The sequence below is a fragment of the Ranitomeya imitator genome, chromosome 2 (assembly GCF_032444005.1).
Source record: "Ranitomeya imitator isolate aRanImi1 chromosome 2, aRanImi1.pri, whole genome shotgun sequence".
Taxonomy (NCBI): domain Eukaryota; kingdom Metazoa; phylum Chordata; class Amphibia; order Anura; family Dendrobatidae; genus Ranitomeya; species Ranitomeya imitator.
Genome location: NC_091283.1, coordinates 828,278,596 through 828,302,997, shown reverse-complemented (window position 1 = coordinate 828,302,997; position 24,402 = coordinate 828,278,596). Strand labels below are relative to the sequence as shown.

At 40.6% G+C, this 24,402-nt stretch overlaps 1 protein-coding gene across 1 annotated transcript in view; it reads right to left on the bottom strand.

Moving 5' to 3' along the window:
- Nucleotides 1-24,402, bottom strand: part of SLIT1 (slit guidance ligand 1) — a 364,458-nt gene that overhangs the window by 80,550 nt on the left and 259,506 nt on the right. Inside the window, exons 9-15 of the mRNA XM_069754045.1 lie at nucleotides 15,903-16,050; nucleotides 13,888-13,959; nucleotides 12,376-12,447; nucleotides 6,616-6,687; nucleotides 4,504-4,647; nucleotides 977-1,140; nucleotides 661-684 (exon numbers count right to left, since the gene is read on the bottom strand). Of these exons, the coding sequence (XP_069610146.1) occupies nucleotides 661-684; nucleotides 977-1,140; nucleotides 4,504-4,647; nucleotides 6,616-6,687; nucleotides 12,376-12,447; nucleotides 13,888-13,959; nucleotides 15,903-16,050 (696 nt within the window). The remainder of the gene's footprint in view (nucleotides 1-660; nucleotides 685-976; nucleotides 1,141-4,503; nucleotides 4,648-6,615; nucleotides 6,688-12,375; nucleotides 12,448-13,887; nucleotides 13,960-15,902; nucleotides 16,051-24,402) is intronic.

Below are 24,402 nucleotides of genomic sequence, written 5' to 3'. Positions count from 1 at the left end.
TTTTATTTGTTGGTATTTGCTAATATTATTATTATTACACCTACTACATATTGGGATAGGATCTTGGAGATGGGAATACTCCTTTAAGGAAGGCAAATATTAAGAAACCACAATCCTACAAAAAAAACAAAAAGCTTTAAAAAAAAAAAAAAAGCTTTGGAGGGACTATTGCTATATTTATTCCATACATGCATAGTCTTGAATATATTTTGCATTACTAATTTATGCAAAAACTTTTTGAAGTAGTTCTAAGATATAAAGAAACACACGCAAAATGCATAAACTAACAGCGCCCCCCTCTGGAGTCACACAGGCATTGTTTTTTATTAATCTGCCCACTTTTTTTCCTAATGTTGCAAATGATTATCCAGATTCTTCTTGATTTTATGTGCAGTTATTTTAAGCTTTGTGCTCTCATAGGCGCGACTGATAACAGGTCTGTGCAGAATAGAGCCAGGATACTGTATAGTAGGTCACATATGTACATGTAGAGATGTAGATTTTAATAGTAAGAGTGAATCGCACGGAATTTGTTGCAAGCAGATTCACTCGAATTGGTAGGAACATTCGATACGGTCCAAAGTTCTAACAGTTCTAATTAAAAATATTCCAACCTTGTTATCCTCTGGGGAATACAATCCAACATCCACACGCACATACCTGGAATGAAATATTGTTCTTTAGCTGTGGAGAAAAAAACAAAAAAGGAAATGATCACAATAAAGCTTATGTTTTACATAAAATCTTATTGCACAGGATTAGAAAACATGTCCCAAAACTGCCCATCTGTCCACATCTCTATTAATTCAATGGATGCAATACCAGACTGCACCCATGGGGTGGCGCTGTTCCTGGAAGAAAGCAGCCATGATTTTTTTATTTTTTTTAAATCCTGTGTAACCCCTTTAAATGATACATCAGTCAACAGATTATGGAGACATTTTCCCTTAGCGAGCACTAGTTAGTATGAGCGTACCTGAGCATCTGAACTTCTTGCTTTTTATTTGCCCGATGCGTTTGTTGGCGAGTCGGCGAGGACTGGCGCATCTGGCACCGCTGGTCTCTATGGGATTTGTTCTTAGGAAGTCTGCCAGCCACTTCAGGTTACAGTCACAGATAAAAGGATTCTGAGCCAAGTGCCTAAGTAAAAAAAAAAAAAAAAAAAAAAATCACACAATGTGAGGACTGACGCAAAGAGGCCATGACCAAGCTCGGACTGGCCGATCGGATCACAGGAGAATCCTCCGGTGGGCCGTCCCTGGGAAGAAGTGCTGATGAGCAGCGCTATTACACTTGATTCACAATGTACAGAAAAATGTATCATCTAATCATTCAGAAAACAAGCCAACCACATTAATATTACATAGAAGGAAAGGTAAATTTGTGTACTAGGGTGGGGTTATGTTTACATCTAGCTGAACAGTAGACCCCAAGAATTAATGTTGCTGGCGGGCCTTTGCCGACCCAGTCCCAGCAGGGCCGGGATGTCATTGACTTTATTGTACAATTATCTGGTTGTTGGTGATGTGTTTTGCACACTTTTATAGTGGTTTCAAAAATATAAGATTTTCAACAAAAAAGATTTTGTAGCCCATGGGGTCCTCCAAAAATGCAGATCTGGTCCTATACGCTATTTAAAGGGGACCCGTCACTTGCCAAAAATATGGCGTTTTTAATCTGGTGTAAATGTCGCCGTTGTGAATCTGGCGATGTTTTTCTTTTCTTTTTGTGAGATATGGCCCATTATTCCCTGTATAAATCTAGGGTTTTTTTTAATCCAAGTGGGCGTAGTCCTCTTCATGAAGACACCCACAGAAATGAATTGAGGACCCCACCCTTTTGGCTAACAAGGCTAGATTTACATACAGGAAAGAAGGCGCCGTATCTCAGGAACGGAGAGGCGCTGGATCAAAAGAAAAACAACAAAGGATTCAGGAGAACAGTGGCATTTACACCAGATTAAAAAAAAATCACATATTTACAACAAGTGACAAAAGGGTTTTATCATCTTCAAAAGTGATCCGTAGAGCTGATGAAGAGCTCCGTCTCCTGAAGAAGCAAAGGTCGGGTGTTTGGTGGGTGAGCCGCCTGAACAGGTCTTCATTACCCTATGTACTAGTTCATCAATCAATTATCAATGGATCAATTATGTGTTCATCAATGATTCCACCTTATTATCATTTCGCATTGTCTCCATTTTTGCGGGGGAAATTCCCCATTATTGGCTCTCCCACCTTTATTGTCTATGTTTGTTATGATGGATAGTTACGGTATTCTCTCTTTTGATCATTGATCATTTTTTATTCATATCTATGTATTTCAGTCCTGGCAGATTCCTGTTTTTTTGGGGGGTTTATATTGAATTTGTGGTTGTGGGACGATTACTCCCCTTATTCTCTATATGATGTTAGAATTAGCTGTAATGTCATAATCTACCTTCTACCCTTCGCCGTCGTTTACACTACAGTTCGGCAGCGCAGGATGGCCAGAGAAAAACAGCAGAGAATATCCAACAAGCCGAATACCATTAAAAATATAAGCAACAAAACAGAAACATACCGTCACTAGTAAAAAAAAAAAAACACAATGGCACTTGCCATAACAAAGTCTGTATCATATCTCCTTCCTGTACGTCACTCCACGTGGAGCCATACGTTCTCCTTACATCACCATATCAGGAACCTGTTGGAAATGTCTATCCCCAAAACCATGTATAAGACTGTGTAGCCAATTAAAATACAAGCAGATATGATCCCAAAGAGGTGCTGCAGCAGCAGTGAGAGATCACGTTTATAGTTCAGTCTGGAAGTGCATTGGGGTATGACGATGCACTTCCAGCTTCTCTGCCTCACATTTCGTGACTTCATGCCACCCTCCTCTGGTTGACTGACAGATTGTTGTATATGGTACATGGCAATGACCTGTCAATCAACCCGAGGAGGGCGGTGCTAGACAGGGATTATAGCGTGAGGCTGAGGAGCTGGACGTGCATCATCACGCCCCAATGCGATCCACACAGAACTTCAAAACGTGACTGTGCTCTGCTGCAGCAGCTTGTTCACATCAGAAAGGAATGGACTGTCTTAATTTTAAAGGGCTACAGTATCTTATAAATAGTTGGGAAAAGGAGGAGGTAAGAGTTCCTGACAGATTCCCTTTAAAGTCACCCTCCAGGTTAATCCCTACAAAGGCTCAGGTGCCTCTGTACATATGTGTCAGTTTTCGGGTAATTTAGGAAACTGGACCTTAAAGTATTTCTGTCCTTTCTTTAAAAAGAATCAGCGTTGAGTTCTTGGTAAGAACGTGATTGGCCTCTGTCTGAATACAGCAGCCAATCAGAAGAGGCCGGGCTGCAGGGAGGAGGAAAAAAGCAGCAGCCTGAACCAATAAGGAGACAGAAGGTGTGTCTTAGACCAGCGGTAGGAGCTGTAACTAAACTTTAGTCACAAGTGTTGTACACTTCTTGTTCTTGTTGTACACTTGTTGTTGCTGTTGTTGTACACTTGTTGTTGTACACTTGTTGTTGTTCACTTGTTATCGCTGTTGTACACTTCTTGTTGTTACTGTTCACTTGTTGTACACTTGTTGTTGTTGTACATTTGTTGTTGTACACTTGTTGTTGTACACTTGTTGTTGTTGCTGTTGTTCACTTGTTGCTGTACACTTGTTGTTGCTGTTGTACACTTGTTGCTGCTGTTGTTGACTTGTTGTTGATGTAGCTGTACACTTGTTGTTACCGTTGTTGTTCACTTGTTGTTGCTGTTCACTTGTTGTTGTTCACTTGTTGCTGTTGTTCACTTGTTGTTGTTGTTGTACACTTGTTGTTGTACACTTCTTGTTGTTTTTTGTTGTTGTTGCTGTACACTTGTTGTTGTTCCCTTGTTGTTGCTGTTGTATACTTGTTTTTGTGATTGTTCACTTGTTGTTCACTTGTTGTTGTTGTACACTTGTTGTTGTTTGTACACTTGTTGTTGTTGTTCCCTTGTTGTTGCTGTTGTATACTTGTTTTTGTGATTGTTCACTTGTTGTTCACTTGTTGTTGTTGTACACTTGTTGCTGTTGCTGTTGTACACTTAATGTTGTTGCTGTTGTTCACTTGTTGCTGTTGTACACTTTTTGTTGTTGTTGTAAACTTGTTGTACACTTGTTGTTGTTGTAAACTTGTACACTTGTTGCTGTTGTACACTTGTTGTTGTTGTACACTTGTTGTTCACTTGTTGCTGTTGTACACTTGTTGCTGTTGTACACTTGTTGTTGTTGTTGTTGTAAACTTGTTGTTGTTGTTGTACACTTGTTGTTGTACACTTGTTGTTGCTGTACACTTGTACAAATGTTGTATTCTGCACTAACGGAGCCAAAAAGCAGCCAAGAGAGGATAATAAAGATCCCTTATACATGTCTACCCAGCTGCGGCTTGTGATTCTGTAAAAGCAGCTTCACATTGGCTCCCCGTAGCGTGCACTGGCTAGCATTGCTTTTCCACAGATATTCAATGGTACTCACAATGTCTGGATGGCGCGGAGGGAGGAGAAAGTTCCTTTTGCCAAACTTTGGATCTTGTTGTCGTACAGCGACAGCAGGGAAAGGTTCTGTAAGTCCTGGAAGGTGTCGGCACGGATGCAGTTAATCTTGTTGGCATTCAGAAGTCTGAGCGCAGGAAAAAAAAAAATAACGAGAATAAGTGTAACGAGCCCGGACATTATCACTGCATTGATTTCAACTTATAAAGTCATTTACACAACCGGGATCGGCGCTCGGGATAATCAATCATCATTCTGCGCTCTTCATATATGTCTTATCTAACATCAGAAATGTAGAACTGCAGGAACACAGAACATACACATGGAATGACGGACGTTCATCCTCTCAGCAGGCAGGAGAATGAAAGGAAACGAGTGAATAAAACGGATACAAATTACAAATAAAAAGTTTTAATGCAAAGAAATCAGCTAATTCATCAATGACATTTCCACAGCAACTTCCTTATAAAACATTTTCACGTCTGTTCCTAGAGATCAATCATTTGCCAACTTGTGTGCACATACTTATGACAGATTAATATGTTACAGATCCCATCCTTGTAAGAAAGTATCGTCAGATTACAGGAGGATCGGAGCACAGATCACTAACACTGGGATCACACTCGCAGCAGAGTCTGAGCCAAGTGTCATTAGCATATTCCATTAAGTCAAAAACTTTTGTGTAAATATTTTATACTTCAAAATTTCCATATTTTTTATCCTGGAAAACTAATTTGTCCAAACTTGACAATTTATCACTTATCTAAACGGTTCTGATCGCTGGGATCGCCCTGATCCCGCGAACCCCAATTTATTGGAATGACAACTGAACGTGCGTACCAATCATTGTCTATAGAGCTGCTGGAGATGGCGGAGTACAGCGCCCAACTATCTCTGACAACCATGGATGGTGCGGTCTTTGGCATGTGAAGCTGTCGCACCAATCATACAGTGAACCTCAGAGCCTAGGTCTTGCTGGATCCCCAGCGATCAGCAAGCGGCCAATTGACAACTTGCTTAGTTGAGAAACTGACTTTATTTCCACAATGTCAAAATCTTTCCTGCAAAATTTGTAATGTAAAATCCGCATCGAAAATCAGCAGCCACTTAAAATGTAACAGAATCGGATTTTACAAATCCTTAGTAAAAAAAATCTGTGCAGCGATAAATAAGCTTTCAATGCTGTTTATTTCTTTCGTATTTCTCCATAAATTTCACATTTGCAAATGTGCAACGAAATCTGCATGCTCCACCCAATATCAATGTGAGGGTAGGTGCACACGATAGATTTGATCTCATCCGAGAAAATTGGTATGATTATGTTAGGGTTTGATCAGAGTGTGATTGTACCATAATTTAATTTTCTCGGATGTGAAAAACATGGAAAAGAAAGTCTCCATTTTGTCAGTCCATGAAAATCAGACCACACTCAGATGTCATACGAGTGCAGTCCGAATATTTTTGACAGACCCACTGACTTGAATGACTGAGAGTGATCTGATTTACGGATGCAATGTTGAGATTTATTCCTCGGAAACATTTAAAGGGAACCTGTCACCCCGAAAATCGCGGGTGAGGTAAGCCCACCCGCGTCCTCTTCTGATCTTCAGCCACGGCTCCGGCGCAGGCGTACTTTGCCCTATTGAGGGCAGAACAAAGTACTGCATTGCGCAGGCGCTGGAAAGGTCAGAGAGGCCCAGCGCCTGCGCACTGCAGTACTTTGCTCTGCCCTCAACAGGGCAGACAAAGTACACCTGCGCCGGAGCGGTGGCTGAAGATCAGAAGAGGACGTCTTGGAATGAAGATGGGAGGCGCCGCAGCGGACCAGAGACGCCCATCCGACCTGACCAGCAGTGGGATCGCCCCTGGGTGAGTATAATCTAACGTCTTTTTCTCCTTTTTCAGGTAACATCGGGGGCTTATCTACAGCATTACAGAATGCTGTAGATAAGCCCCTGATGCCGATGGGCTTACCTCACCCGCGATTTACGGGGTGACAGGTTCCCTTTAATTACGCATTTTAAAACAGTGCAAAATGTACGAGAGCTCATCTATCATATGCATGCAAAGAAAACACAGATAAATCCTTACTTACAGAAGCTGCAAGGCATGGAGACCACTAAACACACCTTTAGGAAGGTCTGTAATCTTGTTGCCATATAGGACACTGGAAAACAGATTATTAACATTATTAACAATGTTTTGGGCTATCAAAACATGCTGGGAGTGGTAGTGACAAAAGAATTTTAAGGCTATTGATACGATTGGAGGCTTAAACATGTGTATTTTTTGGCTATAAATCAATACAGTTTAATTGAAATGTTGGAATGTTTCGTTTCTACAGCCTCTATGCATCACTATACATAGCAAACTGCAGAGTGAGTTACCAGAGAATCCATCATTGATCTCTTTTCCCAATATTTTTTTTCTGAATATTGAATTTATATGGGGTCATAAATCACCTTATATGATAGTTTAGGAGACAAGCTCATTCTGCAGTTTGATATGTACAGTGACACTTATAGGCTGTAGAAGCCAAACATTTTTAACGTAACGCTATTACAAAAAAAAAAAATGTGCATTTAATAAAAGCATTTTTTTTCCCCAAAGGTATTAATATTCTTTTAAATCAGTGGTCTCCAATTAGAGACTCCACCTGTCAATCATGCCGGGAGTTGAGGTTTTGCAACAGCAGGAGAGCTACATTTTGGAAACTACATCTCTGCTTGAGCCAATTAGTAAATCCGCCTTACGAGTTATTCGATTAATATTTTAATAACGGCAAGATATAAAAGAGTCTGATTTGCAGTAATTACCGTAACGGGTGGAAGGAACTGTCCTGTGTTCCTTTTCATTTAACCGGTTATGTCAAAGTCTGATTAATTAGAATGGAAGCGCAAAATCTCTGGATTAGACTAGAATATCTGTAATCAACGCCGTGATTATCATCCAGGGGGAGAAATGATTAACAAATTATTTATAGGTTAAAGGTACCTGTCTTGGTGAATGATAATTGCTTTCAACTGAAGACACCATGTGAGCCGAACACAACATATAAATGCTATCTGCCAGCGTCTATTAATACACGTGTGAACGTTTCCACCATTAGATTTGCTAATTAATACACTCAGTCTCTGGATGTAAATATCCATATATTAGATCTAATGATTGTTCCCCCATCTTGTATACTGCAACCTGTCGGCTGAAGATTCTGTGGGCAGAATTCAGCCCAAGCCAATAATCCCGGGATCGTGTACTATCAGATCACATTCCCTAACATTTTATATTCTTCGTCTCAAGATCTGATTCTCCTGTTGATCACAGATTGAATCGATCTCCTAATTTTAATGCAAAAGGCTCCTTACTCTTTTTTGAGCAAAAATGTTTCATTTTCTTTTCCATTTTAGGGTCTGTGTGCCCAATTGTAAAAATGACCTTTTTGTTGTCCCAAATACATGCATTTTAGAAAAAAAATGTCCTTAAAAAGGTAGACGACCCAAACTTATAGGTTTGCCGATACGGATCATCATTTCAAAGAGAAGGCTTTTCAGCCAAAGTGTATCCAACAGGAACAAGCTCTTTCATTTTTCATTCCCAAAATATGAAAAATATAATCATCATCCCTCAGCCCACCCCAGAAATAACGCCTCTATTAGATGCTCCCGGTTATGCTCCCCCTATTATAATAACTGGCAAAGGCTAAGCAGGCAGCCGCGGGCTGATATTAATAGGCTGGAAAGGAGCAATGGATATTGGCCCCCTCCCTGACTGAACCCCAGCCTAAAGCTACCCCAGAAATGGTGTATCCATTAGATGCATTAATTCTGGCACTTAGCATGGGCTCTTGTGTTGGCAAGCTGGGTAATGGTTTTGGGGTTGATGTCATCTTTGTAATGGCAGCTGACATCAAGTCCAGGGGTTAGTAATGGAGCGGCATCTATAAAATATCGCCATTACCAACCCTGTCAGTCTAAAGCAAAAAACACACATGGAGGAAAGTCCTTTATTTGTACAAAGCACTCCCTAATCATCTTTTACCCATTTATTACTTTAAAAAAAATTCAAATATTCCAAAGGGGTACACCGTAAATCCATCCCCCGTCCTACGACGATCTCCGACTCTGCTACATCCAGATGATGAGTAATGCGACTGCTCAGCACACCAGCCTGAACACACTGACAGTAGAGCGGTAACGTCATTAAGGTTCTCACAGTGACGTCACTAAGGTTCTCACAGTTCATAGTCGATGGGTTAGTAAATGGGGGTGTCTTATAGACGCCTCTCCATTACCAACTCCTGGACTTGTTGTCAGCTGACATTACAAAGCTGACATCAACCTCAAAACCATTTAATGGTTTGCCAAAGCAGCAGTGCAAGTAAGTGGGAAGAGCCAAGGCTAAGCGCCAGAACTAATGCATCTATGGATGCGCAATTTCTAGGGTGGCTTTAGGCTGGGGTTCTCAGTCTGGGAGGGGGCCAATATCCATTGCTCCTTTACAGCCTATTAATATCAGCCCGCAGCTGCCTGCTAAGCCTTTGCTGGTTATTATAATAGAGGAAGCACCGCACCACTTTTTGGGGGTCCCCCTTTCTAAAAACCAGTAAAGGCTAAGTAAACAGCCGTGAGCTGATATTAACAACCTGGGAAGCTCCATGTTTATCGAACCCTTCCCAGACTATTAAGACAAACTCTCAACTTTCTGTTTTCCCTCAGCTGGTTAATAAAAATAAGGGGGGCCCATAACCTATTTGTCTTTTTCTTATTAGCTAATACAAGTACAGAAAACTACACATGCAAAGCACTGATTAGATATTTCACTGCCATATTTCTTTCTAATTCTGTATACAAGATTGTTTTATTAGTTAGAAATAACAGAAAATTACTGTATGTAAAAGCTGATGCTAAAAACAGATTGCATACAGATGCTAGGTGAGAACAAAAACTCATGACACTCTCCAACTTTTCTGACTGAGATTCCCAGTTACGTTATATATGCAGATGTGAGCTTACCCTTAGAGATAGCAGCAAGATGGGAAAGATGACTGTACATAGATCTTCATAGCATGGAGAGGGAAGAAAGTGTTTACAGTCTCATGGAAGGTGATGGGGATATACGCAGATCTCCACAATATGGAGAGAAAGAAAACATCTACAGTCTACAGGTTTTTTCCCCTCCTCATCTATGGTCCTGGCATAAGTTAATAGTTATCAGCTCATTTTTGCTATATGTACTCTCCCTTTTATATTTACCCTTATATTTATGGTGATTTCTTTGGAGTGCTCTTCAAAATTAGATTTTAATGCATGCCTAATAAAAATTTATCGAGTAAAATGTTTTTTTTTTCTGTACTGGTGGGTATTCTAATTTGGACATCTCCAAAATATTTATTTTACCTTTGGTTTGAAACAGGCTACAGATAATGAGGAACGCACACAAAGAGGAAGTAAGTACAGGATAGAAGCTGTGCTGATATATGAGCTTATATAAACAGCAGCTCCCTGGATACACACAGAGCGCACACCCAGCCTGTATTACCGGGAAAGAAACTCCTACAGAAGGAAAATCTGAAACTTGGATCAGGATGCAAACTGTATATCGGAGGTTGTGGAAATGAATGCCGAAATGAAGATTGCAGACTGAATCTTAGTGCAATTTATTAACTAAAGACGACTGCTAGCATATGTAAAAATCTTGTTTTCATGTCAAAGGTGTCTATAGTTTTTAAAATAGTCCATCATCTATGTAATCAGTGGGATTGTAGGGAGTGAAATCTTCACCGATCATACACTAATTGACTAACCAAAGAAGAAGGAGCAGCGAAAGGTATGGGCCTTGATGAGTGAAAGGACCACAGTGACCCTTCATTGTATTGATAGATCATTAGGCTAGGCAATCAATGTTACATTTTCCAAAACCCCTTTGTTTTTATCTTTGAGAACCATAATACCATATCTTCTAATTGGACCATGGCATTAAATATGACACTAATTAATATACCTTTATATAGAAACTGGGATTTGACTCAATACTGATATAAAAATAAAACTTTCTTACTAACAAAACACACAAAAAAAAGTATTAATGTTCGTGAGCAGAAACATGCCGAACCACAGCCTCTGGTGTCTGACGGTATGTCCTACAGGTAATACTGTGATGGTACATATGAATATGACTACTGCACCCATGGGTGCTATGGTAATTCCATAACAATATACATCATAATCCTCCCCCATGGTTGCTATGGATATTCCTACTATATATATATATATATATATATATATATATATATATATATATATATATATATATATATATGTATATATATATATATATACATATATATATTTCAGAGTAATACTATAATGTTATATATGAATCTCCTCCATGGTTGACATGGATAATACTAAACCAGCATATGTATGAATGTCCTAGAATGGTTGCTATGGGCAATACTATAGCAGACTCCATGGTTCCCATGAGCATTATTATAACAGTATATATACGGTATATATATATATATATATATATATATATATATATATATATATATATATATATATAGGGGAAGAGCACAACACTTCTACTTATCTTCGGGTGCAAGGCCCCAGGCAACCAGTCCAACGATTGCACCAAGTTTATGAAAGCTCAAGAAAAGAGGCAGCACTCCATTTCTTCAGTGAGAATGTGGAAGGTTTAATCAACCCACTTGTCTGGGCAACGTTTCGGCTCCATCTGAGCCTTTCTCAAGCCTTGAGAAAGGCTCAGATGGAGCCGAAATGTCGCCCAGACAAGTGGGTTGATTAAACCTTCCACATTCTCACTGAAGAAATGGAGTGCTGCCTCTTTTTTTGAGATATATATATATAAAATTGGACCAGCATCCAGTATTACCACAATTGTCGTGCAGCGCTTTCCAAACCAATGTTCAAAAGGCTTCCAATGATAAGAGTAAAAAAGGAGTAAAAAAGGAAAACAGCACTGTTTTCCTTTTTTTATATATATATATATATATATATATATATATATATATATATATATATACCCCATGGTTGCTATGGGCGATACTATAACAGTATATATATGTCTCCTCCATGGTTGCTATGGGCAATGCTATAACAGTATATATATATATATATATATATATATATATATATATATATGTCTCCCCCATGGTTGCTATGGGCAATGCTATAACAGTATATATAAGTCTGCTCCATGGCTACCATACTTAATTCTATACCGTTATCTATAAACCTCCTCCATGTTGAATGTGCGATTAATTGAATCTACTTTTTCAATAACGTTAATAATCCGCTTCGGCACCAGCCTTATATTCTCGTCACATAATAACACATTAGTCATATTACGACCAATCGAGATAAAGTGCTTCTTTTGAGCGCGTTCCGCAGGTTCCTAAATCACCGGGTATTTTTGCAGACTTCTTAATTACGTTTCCTCTGCATGAAGTTCTAATTAACATGAAAGGCAAAGCTGGCGAATCTCATCAATTTTCAGCCCACAGAACGCCAGCCACATTAAAATTCACATTTTCCAGAGCAGCCATCCCAAACATCATTGCATTAAAGGCCTCTCTCCTGAGGAAATAGCTTGATGCCGTCACCGCAAGAGCCGCGGCCACCGATAGGAGATATTTCTTTTCCCAGTGTAGAACACTCAGCATTTAATAGAGGCCGTAATGCAATTCTTAAATGGAAATCGCATTAAAATCTGCAATATAGAAGTGCGGCTCCGCGGAGCGAGCGCAACATGAGCTCATGTATTCCAGATATGTGAACCGCAATCTCAGGGTAATTTAATTTTGCGCGGTTGTCCTTTTCTAAATCCAACTTACAGGGAATTAAGGGAGCGGAGGCCGTGGAACGCATCGGGGGCGATCTCCGAGATCTGGTTGTTACTGAGGTCTCTGGAAAAAAAAAAAAGTACATTAATTATAGGTTGGAAATAAACATTGTAATGAAATGCAAAGAATTGCGTCCAACAGACCTCGACCACAGGCTTCAAGTATGCGGTGGATGTTCATCCGCAGGGTGTAAGAGCAGCACACACCAGAAATGCACACGATATAGGATGTTTAACCCCTTCCTGACATAGAGGTTGGTGTCAGCACCCGACTTAGGAAATCTAACAGCAGCGACTGGAGCTAGCTCCGAGCACTGCTGATCAACCGTTTAGATGCAGTTGTCAATCTCTGACAGAGGCATTTAATCAGTTGCAATCAACCTGCAAGAGCGCAGGGGTGCTGATAGATTTGCATGGCAGCCACAGGCCTGCTGAAATACCCCATCACAGCCATCTTTGTACTTTCATGAAGCCCAGCTCATGGTTAGTCTTTATAAGCGACCATCATTCCTACTATACACTGCAATACTGAAGTATTGCATCATCTAGTAAGAGCGAATAATGTGATCTTTGGGGAACTAAAAATTAGGGAATGTTAATATAAAGAAAAAAATAATAAAATAGACAAAACGACAACGGTGGCGCAGTGGTTAGCACTACAGCCTTGCAGCGCTGGAGTCCTGGGTTCTAATCCCACCCAGGACAACATCTGCAAAGAGTTTGTATGTTCTCTCCGTGTTTGCGTGGGTTTCCTCCGGGCACTCCGGTTTCCTCCCACATTCCAAAGACATACTGATAGGAATTCTAGATTGTGAGCCCAATCGGGGACAGTGATGATAATGTGTGCAAACTGTAAAGCGCTGCGGAATATGTTAGCGCTATATAAAAATAATGATTATTATTATTTATGAAATCACCCCATTTTGCAAAACATCCCAATTTAAAAAAAATAAAAATAAAAAAACATATCTGGCATTACCACCACCATCACCACATTCATAAAAATCTTATCTGTGAAGTTAATTAACCTGAATGTTGAAAAGAAAAGGAAAAAAAATCAGAATGCCTGCACTGGCATTTTTTTTTTTAAACATCTTGCTTCACAAAAAAAGGAGCGAAAAGCAATGCAAGGAATAAAAATGGAGCTTGTCACAAATAAAATCAAACCGAGACACGGCTCCATCGACAAAAAAAACGAAAAAATATTGGGGGTTTCAGGAAATCAATTCTTTTTTTTAGAAAGTTTTGACATTTTTTTTTTTCACCACAACAATATAAAAAAAAAATAAACAAGTTCGGTATCGCCGTAATCGTACCGACTTGAAGAATTGCGTGAAATTGCAATTTCTTTAAAAATTAAACCTAAATTTAAACTTTGTTCCTGCTTTTTAATACGTTATTCAGTAAAGTTAAATGCCGTCATTCACAACTACAACTCATCCAGCGCCAAAATAAGTCCTCAAGTGGCTTTATGATATGTGTCATGGTGCACTTCTGTACTTACATCCTGCGCAGCTTCTTGTATGGAGAGAACGCTCCGGGCGGTACAGACTTGATTCCATTCAGCTCCAGACGTCTAGGCACAAAGAAAAAAAAAATTCACTTACAACATCGCTTGATGAAGACCATAAAAGTGTCAGTAAATAAAAGAACCTATATCTCTATAATCGTATGGAGGATTTTTTTTTTTTTAAGTAATACTCGGGAGCAGGGGGAATAAAAAAAAGATCTGTACACTTCGGACATGGGTCGTCACTCCGTTTCAGAGATATTCACATTTGTGGTTTTTCTAGCACGGTATGTGAAATCTCTGCTTGCAATTCAACTGTGCGTTTCTTCAGAGGTTTCTCTGGGAGTGTGTGTCATGCCATGCAGAAACGCCCAGTTGGTTTGCAAGCAGAGATTTCACATACTGTTCTCCAAAAGCAACAAATGTGAATATCTTTGCAATGGAGCAATACAGCACAAAACTGAAAAGAACGGCACAATCAGAGGAACCCAGGGATGTTTACAAGATATTTACCGGTAACTCATTTTTTTTTAGCAAGTCACAGACTTACTCCAAACCTTTAAGAGCTCTTATTATAAAGTGTGTATAAAGGAGGCCAGGCAAGGTTCACACGTGTTTTTGGTGCAAATTTTGCACACATTTCTAACTGAAATCCACATACTTTCTGCAACAAAAATTTGGAGAATATTCCATTCTTTTTATGCTATTTTATGGGTGGGGTTTTTTTCGTAACAAAGGCACCAAAACAATGTCAAGACAGTGGTTCTACCTGTGGATTCAGGGTCCTTATTGAAATGCATGCGCAAAATCAGCACCAAAAAAAGGTGAGTTTCTGGAACAGAAATTGATATGCTGTGGATGACAGAAAACAAAAAATTCCCAGCATGTGGATGAGAGTGAAACGCGTCAACTTTGCAGGTGCTGTAAATTGCAAACGTGGAAAATCTGCACAGAAAATCTGCATCAAATCTGCAACGTGTGAACTTAGCCTTACTACGTTCTTCGTAGCGGTCCTGGTTCATTTCCCTTTTCTCCTCCATTGCTATAACATATATTGCCCGGTAGCTGCTGAAAGTGACCTTCTGAGAGCTGAAATCAGACCCACGGGATTTCTCCTAATTAATATTTCTTGCTAAGGGTCCCAGGATTGAGAGGTGGGAAGAAGTGACCCGTCAGCTGCGCATGTGAAGCAGAATGATCTGAGTTAACACTCCATCAATTACATTTAGTGGACGCCAGCAGGAGCCTGTGTAATGACTTGGTGCTAGAACAAAGCGTGGGTAACGTTTTCAGCTCCGCCGCATCTTCCAGCTTTTGGGAGAGCAGCTGCGTATTTATTGGAGTCACCTTTTTCTTCCCCCAGGAGGATCGGACATTGGAGGAGATCAGCTGTAACATGGAGCTTGGCGGTGAGTGGACATGTGGCGCTGCGGACAATCAATTCACCAGGGGCTGTTCTTGAGTTTCAAGTGCATCTGCACATCTACAGAGAGGGTCTCCTTGGGTTGGATGGGCCATTGCACCACCAACACAGAAAATTAAAATATTACAAGTATAGCTGTAAAATATTGGACTAAGGTGTGAAAATACATTGGGGTTGTCAGACGGAATTCACACAAATGGCACATAAGGCCCAGTTCATTATAGCATTTGTACCCTTTTTTGTTTTGTTTTTCTTTTAATTTGTGCTTTTTTAAAAATGTATCTTATGTGCTCCCTGTTGTTTCATGATCATCATTGTGGGCAGAATTTGGGTTTTCCAGAATGTTTGGCATAATGTGCAGATCATTAGGTGTACAAGAACCCCATACAACTAAAGGTGACCAAAACTTGGCCAACTTCACTGATTCTGAAGGAACACGTTGACCATATACCGTGTATGGAGGTGTCCTAACTTTCCCCAATGGCAGATCTAGGGGGAAACAAAGCATCAGGCTGCTAGATTTCACTACGCCAGATCCTCGTGTTTTTAGTAGAAGTATTTTCAGTAACCTTGAAGGCGGTCTTACATTTCCATCATGGTCTCTGGTAGATTTGCTGGGATTGCTGTTAAACCTTTCCCTCGACAATCCACGATGCCATTGCTACACGTGCACATAGCCGGACAGGAGCCGATAGAGAGGCTGCAGATCTGAGTGCTGGATGGATCGGTCTGACCTGGAAGACAAGAGCAGGAAGATATTTACAAGAACATGCAATGGTGGTCCTACATGCCGGTCCGTGTGGCTTTTGGGACCTTTTTGAGTATTGAGTGAGACATCAAATATTTATGGTCTTATGCATTTTGCAAGTTGGGCTGCATGATTTCTGTCCTTAATTGGTCCAATGCACTTCCTAAATTTTGGGTTGATAGCTGGGATATGCCCACAAGACACCATCATATAGAGCCAAAATAATGGTGCGATCATGAATTTACCTTCCTTGGGTCCAGCGGCAATTGTCCCAATGGGCGTTCCTGGTTTCCAACCAGACTGATCCTTCTTTGTGCCAATCAAGTGGTCTATCTGACTGGCAACTAACGGCCGTGTGGCAGCCAATAAACACTTCTGATACCCTAATTAAATTCTTTGCTCTCTGGATCTTTTGCCAGCTATGCTTTGTTCCGAATCCTGGATGCCTTTGCTGCCTTGACTACTGTAATGCCTGAGACCTCTTTGCTTATTTTCTCTGACTAATGACACATTCAGTCCTGCACTAAGAGTGCATTAAGATGACCTTTGACACTCAGTGCAGGAATGAATGTGTTGCATGGATTTATATCTTTTTACATCAACTAAGGAGCTAAGGAATTTGACCCTCAGACCATGTGGGGTCATCACAACAGAACCAGACCCCAATCAGAGGACAATAAAATAAAACACTCTTTATCTAAGAACTGGTCCAATATTTATGGACATAACTGTTTATCACTCATGGTAATTCTGCTTCATATCACCTGTCTTATCCATGTTTTTTTCAGTTTTTTTTTTCTGTGATGTGTTGTGCATAAATATGTGATTCTCCAGAATTTCTTTTAGTCTTTGCCTGATGAAGAGACCTGTGTAGTCTCGAAAGCTTGCAATTTGTTACCATCGTTTCAGTTAGCCATTAAAAGGTATCAACCACAGAGGACTCTCAATTCTAAATATTTTTCTATCCACTGGCTAACACGGTACCAAGATATATATCTTTCCTGCATCCACGTAGCTACTTTGTTTACTTTGTTTTACACCCTCTAAAATGGGATCAGTCGACAGTTTCACCCCTGGTGGGTATTAGTTGTTACACATAGAGGAATCAGTATATAACAAACAGGTGGAAGAAATGCTCCGATATTCTAGTAAATCTCTCGTTCTGTCCCTTTAAGCCATGATCCGCGCATGTTGTGCAAGATTTAAAGATAAAATTGCACTATAACCTCCAGCAATTTTCTTTTTTTCTTTCGAAGTGCACTCCGGAATACGATAAAAACCATTTCCATAATTTATCGGAGAATGAAGAACTGGATAATGACGGAACACAATTTCCAGGTGACTATAGAAAAGGGAAATAGCCTCCGGAGCGATCTTAGATTACAAACATAAATGTTAGCAAAATAAATCTGTACCGAGGATTCCTGAAATCTATTTAGGAGAAGAAGAAGAAGAACGGGGGAATTTGAGCAAGAAAGGGGGACAGGGAACTGATGTATTTGATAAAGCCAAAATGTTTCGCACTTTAGTTTGAGATATCACCTATGAGGGAAACAAGCTATAGATATAATAATAATAATAATAATAGCCAAGGACTGATATATGCTAAACATTAATAATTCTGTGCTGATGAAGTGCGTAATGTATCTGTATAGGGGTTGTAGCCTAATATTTCTGATTCTGAGCCGCATATCTTCTCTCATAGCCAAAGAGATAAAATAGTTACTGTCGTTTCATGAAATTCTGCATAAATCAATAGCACGTGTAAATATCGGAAATATTGCAAAATATCTTATCAGCAAAATCGACTTCTTTCCCCATTTATGAGCCACTTCTTCGCACTTTTGAAAAACAGCTATAGTTTATCTTCGTCAAAACAAGATGGACTGCGACATCGGATTAAAGCCAAAGAAGGGGGAAGAAGAGGAAAGAGCAAAGACACAGCTCATTATGCAAATCTACCCATGCTGAATTCACTGCTACACTGCTCAGTACTGCCAGGCACCTAATCGAGCCAGTGCAGGAGGGGGTCGGCAGATGGTAGCACCTGTTTCAACTGGATGTGCATCCGAGGACACACATTTAACTGTAATGTATTGTGACGCAGAGAACCGTCGGCTCCCTGGACTGCAGTACACGCCACCGGCCAATCAGAGGCTGGCATCTGACGTCATCATGCCTGTCACGAGCAACGCATGGCAGTGACTTCATGCGCTACCCGTCGTTGACACGGCAAAGTCAGTTTATTCCTCATAAACAAACATAATCTAATTCTGTAAAATCATCTACAGCAACGGGTACACCCTAATGATAAAAGTCTAGCTGCCCGCTAAAAAAACTAACTGGTGTTCGAATGGTCCATCCTTTAATGCCTAAATCACTTTCAGGTTGATTTCATTCATCCATATTTCACAGTCCAAGTGCAGGTATATACGTATATGAGGCTGTGGAGTTCAGATCTGGAGACAAAGGCCAGTCCAAACCCAGATTGTTAAACAAGGGTTGTCAAACAGACGCAAAGTAAAAACTAGATTCATATACAATTTCTCCATAAGGCTGGTTTCACATTTGCGTTTTTTGCCGCTGCGTTTTAGCGCAAAAAAACGCATGCGGTTTTTTTTCTATACTTAACATTAAAACGCATGCGTTTTTTTGCATGCGTTTTGCCGCATTTTGACAACGCATGCGTCGTTTCCATGCTTGCATTTTGTTGCGGAAATGCAACCTGTAGTAATTTCTAGCGTTGTTTTTTTGCGGCCAAAAAATGTATTGCTGTCTATCTAAACGCATGCGTTTTTAAGCACATGCGTTTGCATGCGTTTTTAAACCCATGCGTTTCAATAGAAAAACACAAGAATACACACTGATAAGCCACCTGAACCCTAACCCTAACACTAGGGATCCTAACCCTAACCCTAGGGATCCTAACCCTAACCCTAGGGATCCTAACCCTAACCCTAGCTATTTCTGTTTATAGTGGGTTTTCTAGTTGATTTTGATGATTGGCAGCTGTCACACACTTCTCATCATGCGTTTCAAAAACGCAAACGCAGGAAAAAAAGGCATGTAAACGCGTCAAAACGCCACATTTTTTTTACCACATGCAAAAACGCTTGCGTCTAAAAAAAACGCAGCGTTTGCACGCGTTTACATGCGTTTTTTGCACCACCTGCGTTTGCGTTAAAAACGCTGCGTTTTTTAACGCAAATGTGAAACTAGCCTTAGTCATACAACATTGTTTGTTTGTACAGGAAAATGAAAATTTGTAAAAAAAAAAAACAATTTCCAGAAAATGAGTTAAGAGGACTTATCTCCAGCTCAAAGTGTCCAGTTTTTCCTCTTCTTTTCCTCCCGCTGCTCTAGTGAGTATATAAATTATTGTTGTTTTTTAAATTCCACCACACAGCTCTAGAGATATGAGGCCTTTTAATGTAGTGCGAATTTTAACCTCTTTACTAAGGAAGCATGGTAATCATGGCCATTAAGCGGAGCAGCCTAAAGACACGCCCCCGAGGATCCTGTGAGCCACACCCCCTTAAAAATTTGCACTAAATAGAAAGGCCCATATCTCTGGAACTGTATGATGGATTAAAAAATAAAATAAACCAAAAACTACCGTCTGTATTTAGGGAAGCAGCGGGAATAAAAAAAAACATAGCAACTGCCAGCTTTTAACCTGGTGACAGGTTCCCTTTAAGTTCTCTTTTTGTAGAAAATGTGCTAGAAAATGAAAATGTGTGAAGAAACAATGGAGTAAGACTGTGCATCAATTTCAAATAAGGTCCTGGTGGTAGCACTTTGGTGATTTTTTTTACTATAATCTCCAATAGCCATAGCTGTTATGTGCACTGCGCGTTTCTGACTCAGAAGGTGCTATGTGGGCCGGCTAGTCAGAAATGTGGTCACGTGGTGCAGAAGACGCTGGGAACGACGTAAGGCAGTGATTGATAGGTTTATTAATAAATACATTGTGCACATTATAACTAAGGTTAAGAGGGTAGATAAAAAAAAAAGTTTGCTGGAGTGCAAAACTCATACCAGGAATCCCCCAACATGCAAAAGAATGATTTCACACACCACCCCTGATTTTCTTCCTTTGTGGTCTGTCCTAAAGCTGCCTCCTCCTCCTGCTTCCTGTTCCCTCAGTGGGAGGGACTTAAAACAAGTCTGTGCATCATGGAGAGGCAGTGTAATGTACAGCAGCTAGAACTTATGACCACAGTAAAAGTCTTCAAATGATGGTCAACCATAGTCAAGTAGCAGCGAGGCAATCTAAAACAAGACTGGGCTGCAAGAGAACCAGCGAATACTACAAATGTACGTGATGCGATGACTGCGGAGGGGGTCAGGCATTAAACAACATGCGCAGAGGTCTTGGTTTATAAATCAGACGTACTGCCCACATATCAGGCTTCACTTCGTAGTTTGATATTAGATTAAAACCAGTTTCTATTTGGTAAACTTTATTGCAGGATGTGAAGAATATAACAAGTTCATCTGAAGGATGAGGAATCCGTTATTAACCCGGCTCGTTAATTGTCCTCTGTATTCTTTTCGCCACTTCTAGTTTACAGCCAAGCGTCACGGGAAATGAAAACAAACAGCTTATTTTTCGCACATCGAAGTGGCCGATCCCGATGCCCCCTGCGATGGAGATGTCACAATTCCACATGCCAGCTCTGCAATTAGAAGGCATCACTGTGTGTCGCTGGCACGATAAAGACACGCCGGAGGAAACTGGAAAATGAATGATCTACCCAACCGGGAACACACGTCGGAAATGTGTCCAAGGGAGTTAAAGTCGTAGAAGACTTTGTAATTAAGAGTCAGGAAGGAATATCCGCTCCTTGTGGTACTGCACGGCGAGGCTTCATAACATGCACATTCCGCACTGGGCAATCTGATGATGTTAACGACGTGGACAATATTGTTGGCATCTTCTGTTAAAATAAGAATAACTCACAATGGTCCCTGAAATAACATGAAGCCGAGAGAAGTCATTTGCTACATATCAACTAATGAGAATCAGACTGTGTCTTTTTTTTTATTTTTCCGTTGAACCATACTAAGGACCAGGGGGCACTCATTACAGGTGGAAGAAAGGCGATTCCGGCAGCTAAATAGGAAAGGGTTCTTTACAGTTAGAGCAGTCAGACTGTGCAATGCCGACCACAGGAGGTAGTAATGGCCGACTCGATAACAGCTTTTATACAAGGGCTGGACGATTTCCTTGATACACATAACATTGCGGGTTATAGATAATTTGGTGATGAAATGTACAATTGGGGGAGAAAGGTTGGACTTGATGGACCCAGGTCTTTTTTCAATCTATGTAACTATACTTAACTTTTAGGGGTGGCAAATGCGGAAGCGGAGTGTCCACTAAAGGTGATGTCCCAAGTCACCAATTATCACTTATTTATAGGATAGTGCTGATCGCTGGGGGTCCAATCACTGGGATCATCACTGGTCCAGAACAATGACACACCACCATAGAATGGAGTGGGGGGTGTGGCTGCACCCCACCTCACTAGTCCTCGTCTAAGGGACTGATGGAGGTAGTGGAGTACTGCGCTGACATTATACCTTGGAGCCCCATAGATAACAAGTGATAACTACTCCAATCCAAAGGGACAATTAAAGGTCAACTTGGGTCAACCTCTTAAACGTATTACTATCTAGCTCTGGGACAAGTAAATAAAAGTCTCTATAACTAAAGAAAAATTATCTAAAAAAAAAAATAGCATTTTTAATAATTTGAAGTGAAAGGAAGACTCGGGTGATCGGGTTAGATCAGGGCGCACATTATAAATGATGGCATCTAAAATAGCCGTGACTCTTAGTGACAACAAATGGTGCTTCTAGGAGGAACTGTATTACTCCTGAAAGCAATGCCTATGTAGTACGGTACATTGGGGTAAGGTTTGAGCCCATAGCAGGCCCCCAAATTCAATCTGTGCACGAAGACTTAAAAAGACAGTGAACCAGCAACGGGCTCAACAATTGGCAGCTAGTATGACTAGGCAATGTGGTACAGCTACACACGGAGACCCTGATGCCGAGGGGCTCAAAAGGATGCAGGACTATCAATGACATATGGAAGTGAGAAATGCCAGATCTGAAAACTTCACTTCTGGTTTGTTTTCCTGCAAATTCCCCCAAAATTATCCCTCTCATCATGCAAACAAGACAGGCAGCAGTTTGATGAGAGCCATTTGGCTTGTATGATTTATGGAAAAGGTCCAGATCGCTGGTCATGTCGTGGTCTACAAGGGGCCAGATTTGTGGGTGGCGCAGAGATGCTGGCTTTCTTCTCAGTGTCTCCATATTCATTAGTGTGACCCTGATATAAAAAAAAACATCATTGATATGCTTGAATGCAAGTCTCCATGTTTCCCATCTGCGCGGCTCGCAGGAGAAGCGGACTTTTAATATTTCATCATATTATGTCTCCGATTCATTCAGCTTAATGGGAGGTCTCAGCTGCGGCTTCTTCTGCAGCAGCTGTTACTCATTTACACACATACTAAACACCACAGTCACCTCCTGTAATGTGGGAATCCAGGCTGACCCCACACCAGCCAGACAACATGCTGCTATTCTTATCACACAACCCAGAGCCAGTGCGACTTCTGCAGACATGGGGCCAAAACAGCGACAAAGTGAGAAAATAAACTCTAATTACACAGAGCAGCATCAACTTCTCATTTATGCAAAGGATTAGACTTTACACTAATCATCTAGGACTTGTCAACCCACATTTTACTCTGCAAATACATTACATCTCTCATTCTGTACTGATCCTGAGTTACATCCTGTATTATACTCCAGAGCTGCACTCACTATTCTGCTGGTGCAGTCACTGTGTACATACATTACATTACTGATCCTGAGTTACATCCTGTATTATACCCCAGAGCTGCACTCACTATTCTGCTGGTGCAGTCACTGTGTACATACATTACATTACTGATCCTGAGTTACATCCTGTATTATACCCCAGAGCTGCACTCACTATTCTGCTGGTGTAGTCAATGTGTACATACATTACATTACTGATCCTGAGTTACATCCTGTATTATACCCCAGAGCTGCACTCACTATTCTGCTGGTGCAGTCACTGTGTACATACATTACATTACTGATCCTGAGTTACATCCTGTATTATACTCCAGAGCTGCACTCACTATTCTGCTGGTGCAGTCACTGTGTACATACATTGCATTACTGATCCTGAGTTACATCCTGTATTATACCCCAGAGCTGCATTCACTATTCTGCTGGTGCAGTCACTGTGTACATACATTACATTACTGATCCTGAGTTACATCCTGTATTATACTCCAGAGCTGCATGCACTATTCTGCTGGTGCAGTCACTGTGTACATACATTATATTACTGATCCTGAGTTACATCCTGTATTATACCCCAGAGCTGCACTCACTATTCTGCTGGTGCAGTCACTGTGTACATACATTACATTACTGATCCTGAGTTACATCCTGTATTATTCTCCAGAGCTGCACTCACTATTCTGCTGGTGCAGTCACTGTGTACATACATTACATTACTGATCCTGAGTTACATCCTGTATTATTCTCCAGAGCTGCACTCACTATTCTGCTGGTGCAGTCACTGTGTACATACATTACATTACTGATCCTGAGTTATATCCTGTATTGTACTCCAGAGCTGCACTCACTGTTCTGCTGGTGCAGTCACTGTGTACATACATTACATTACTGATCCTGAGTTACATCCTGTATTATTCTCCAGAGCTGCACTCACTATTCTGCTGGTGCAGTCACTGTGTACATACATTACATTACTGATCCTGAGTTACATCCTGTATTATACTCCAGAGCTGCACTCACTATTCTGCTGGTGCAGTCACTGTGTACATACATTACATTACTGATCCTGAGTTACATCCTGTATTATTCTCCAGAGCTGCACTCACTATTCTGCTGGTGCAGTCACTGTGCGCATACATTACATTACTGATCCTGAGTTATATCCTGTATTGTACTCCAGAGCTGCACTCACTATTCTGCTGGTGCAGTCACTGTGTACATACATTACATTACTGATCCTGAGTTACATCCTGTATTATACCCCAGAGCTGCACTCACTATTCTGCTGGTGCAGTCACTGTGTACATACATTACATTACTGATCCTGAGTTACATCCTGTATCATTCTCCAGAGCTGCACTCACTATTCTGCTGGTGCAGTCACTGTGTACATACATTACATTACTGATCCTGAGTTACATCCTGTATTATACCCCAGAGCTGCACTCACTATTCTGCTGGTGCAGTCACTGTGTACATACAT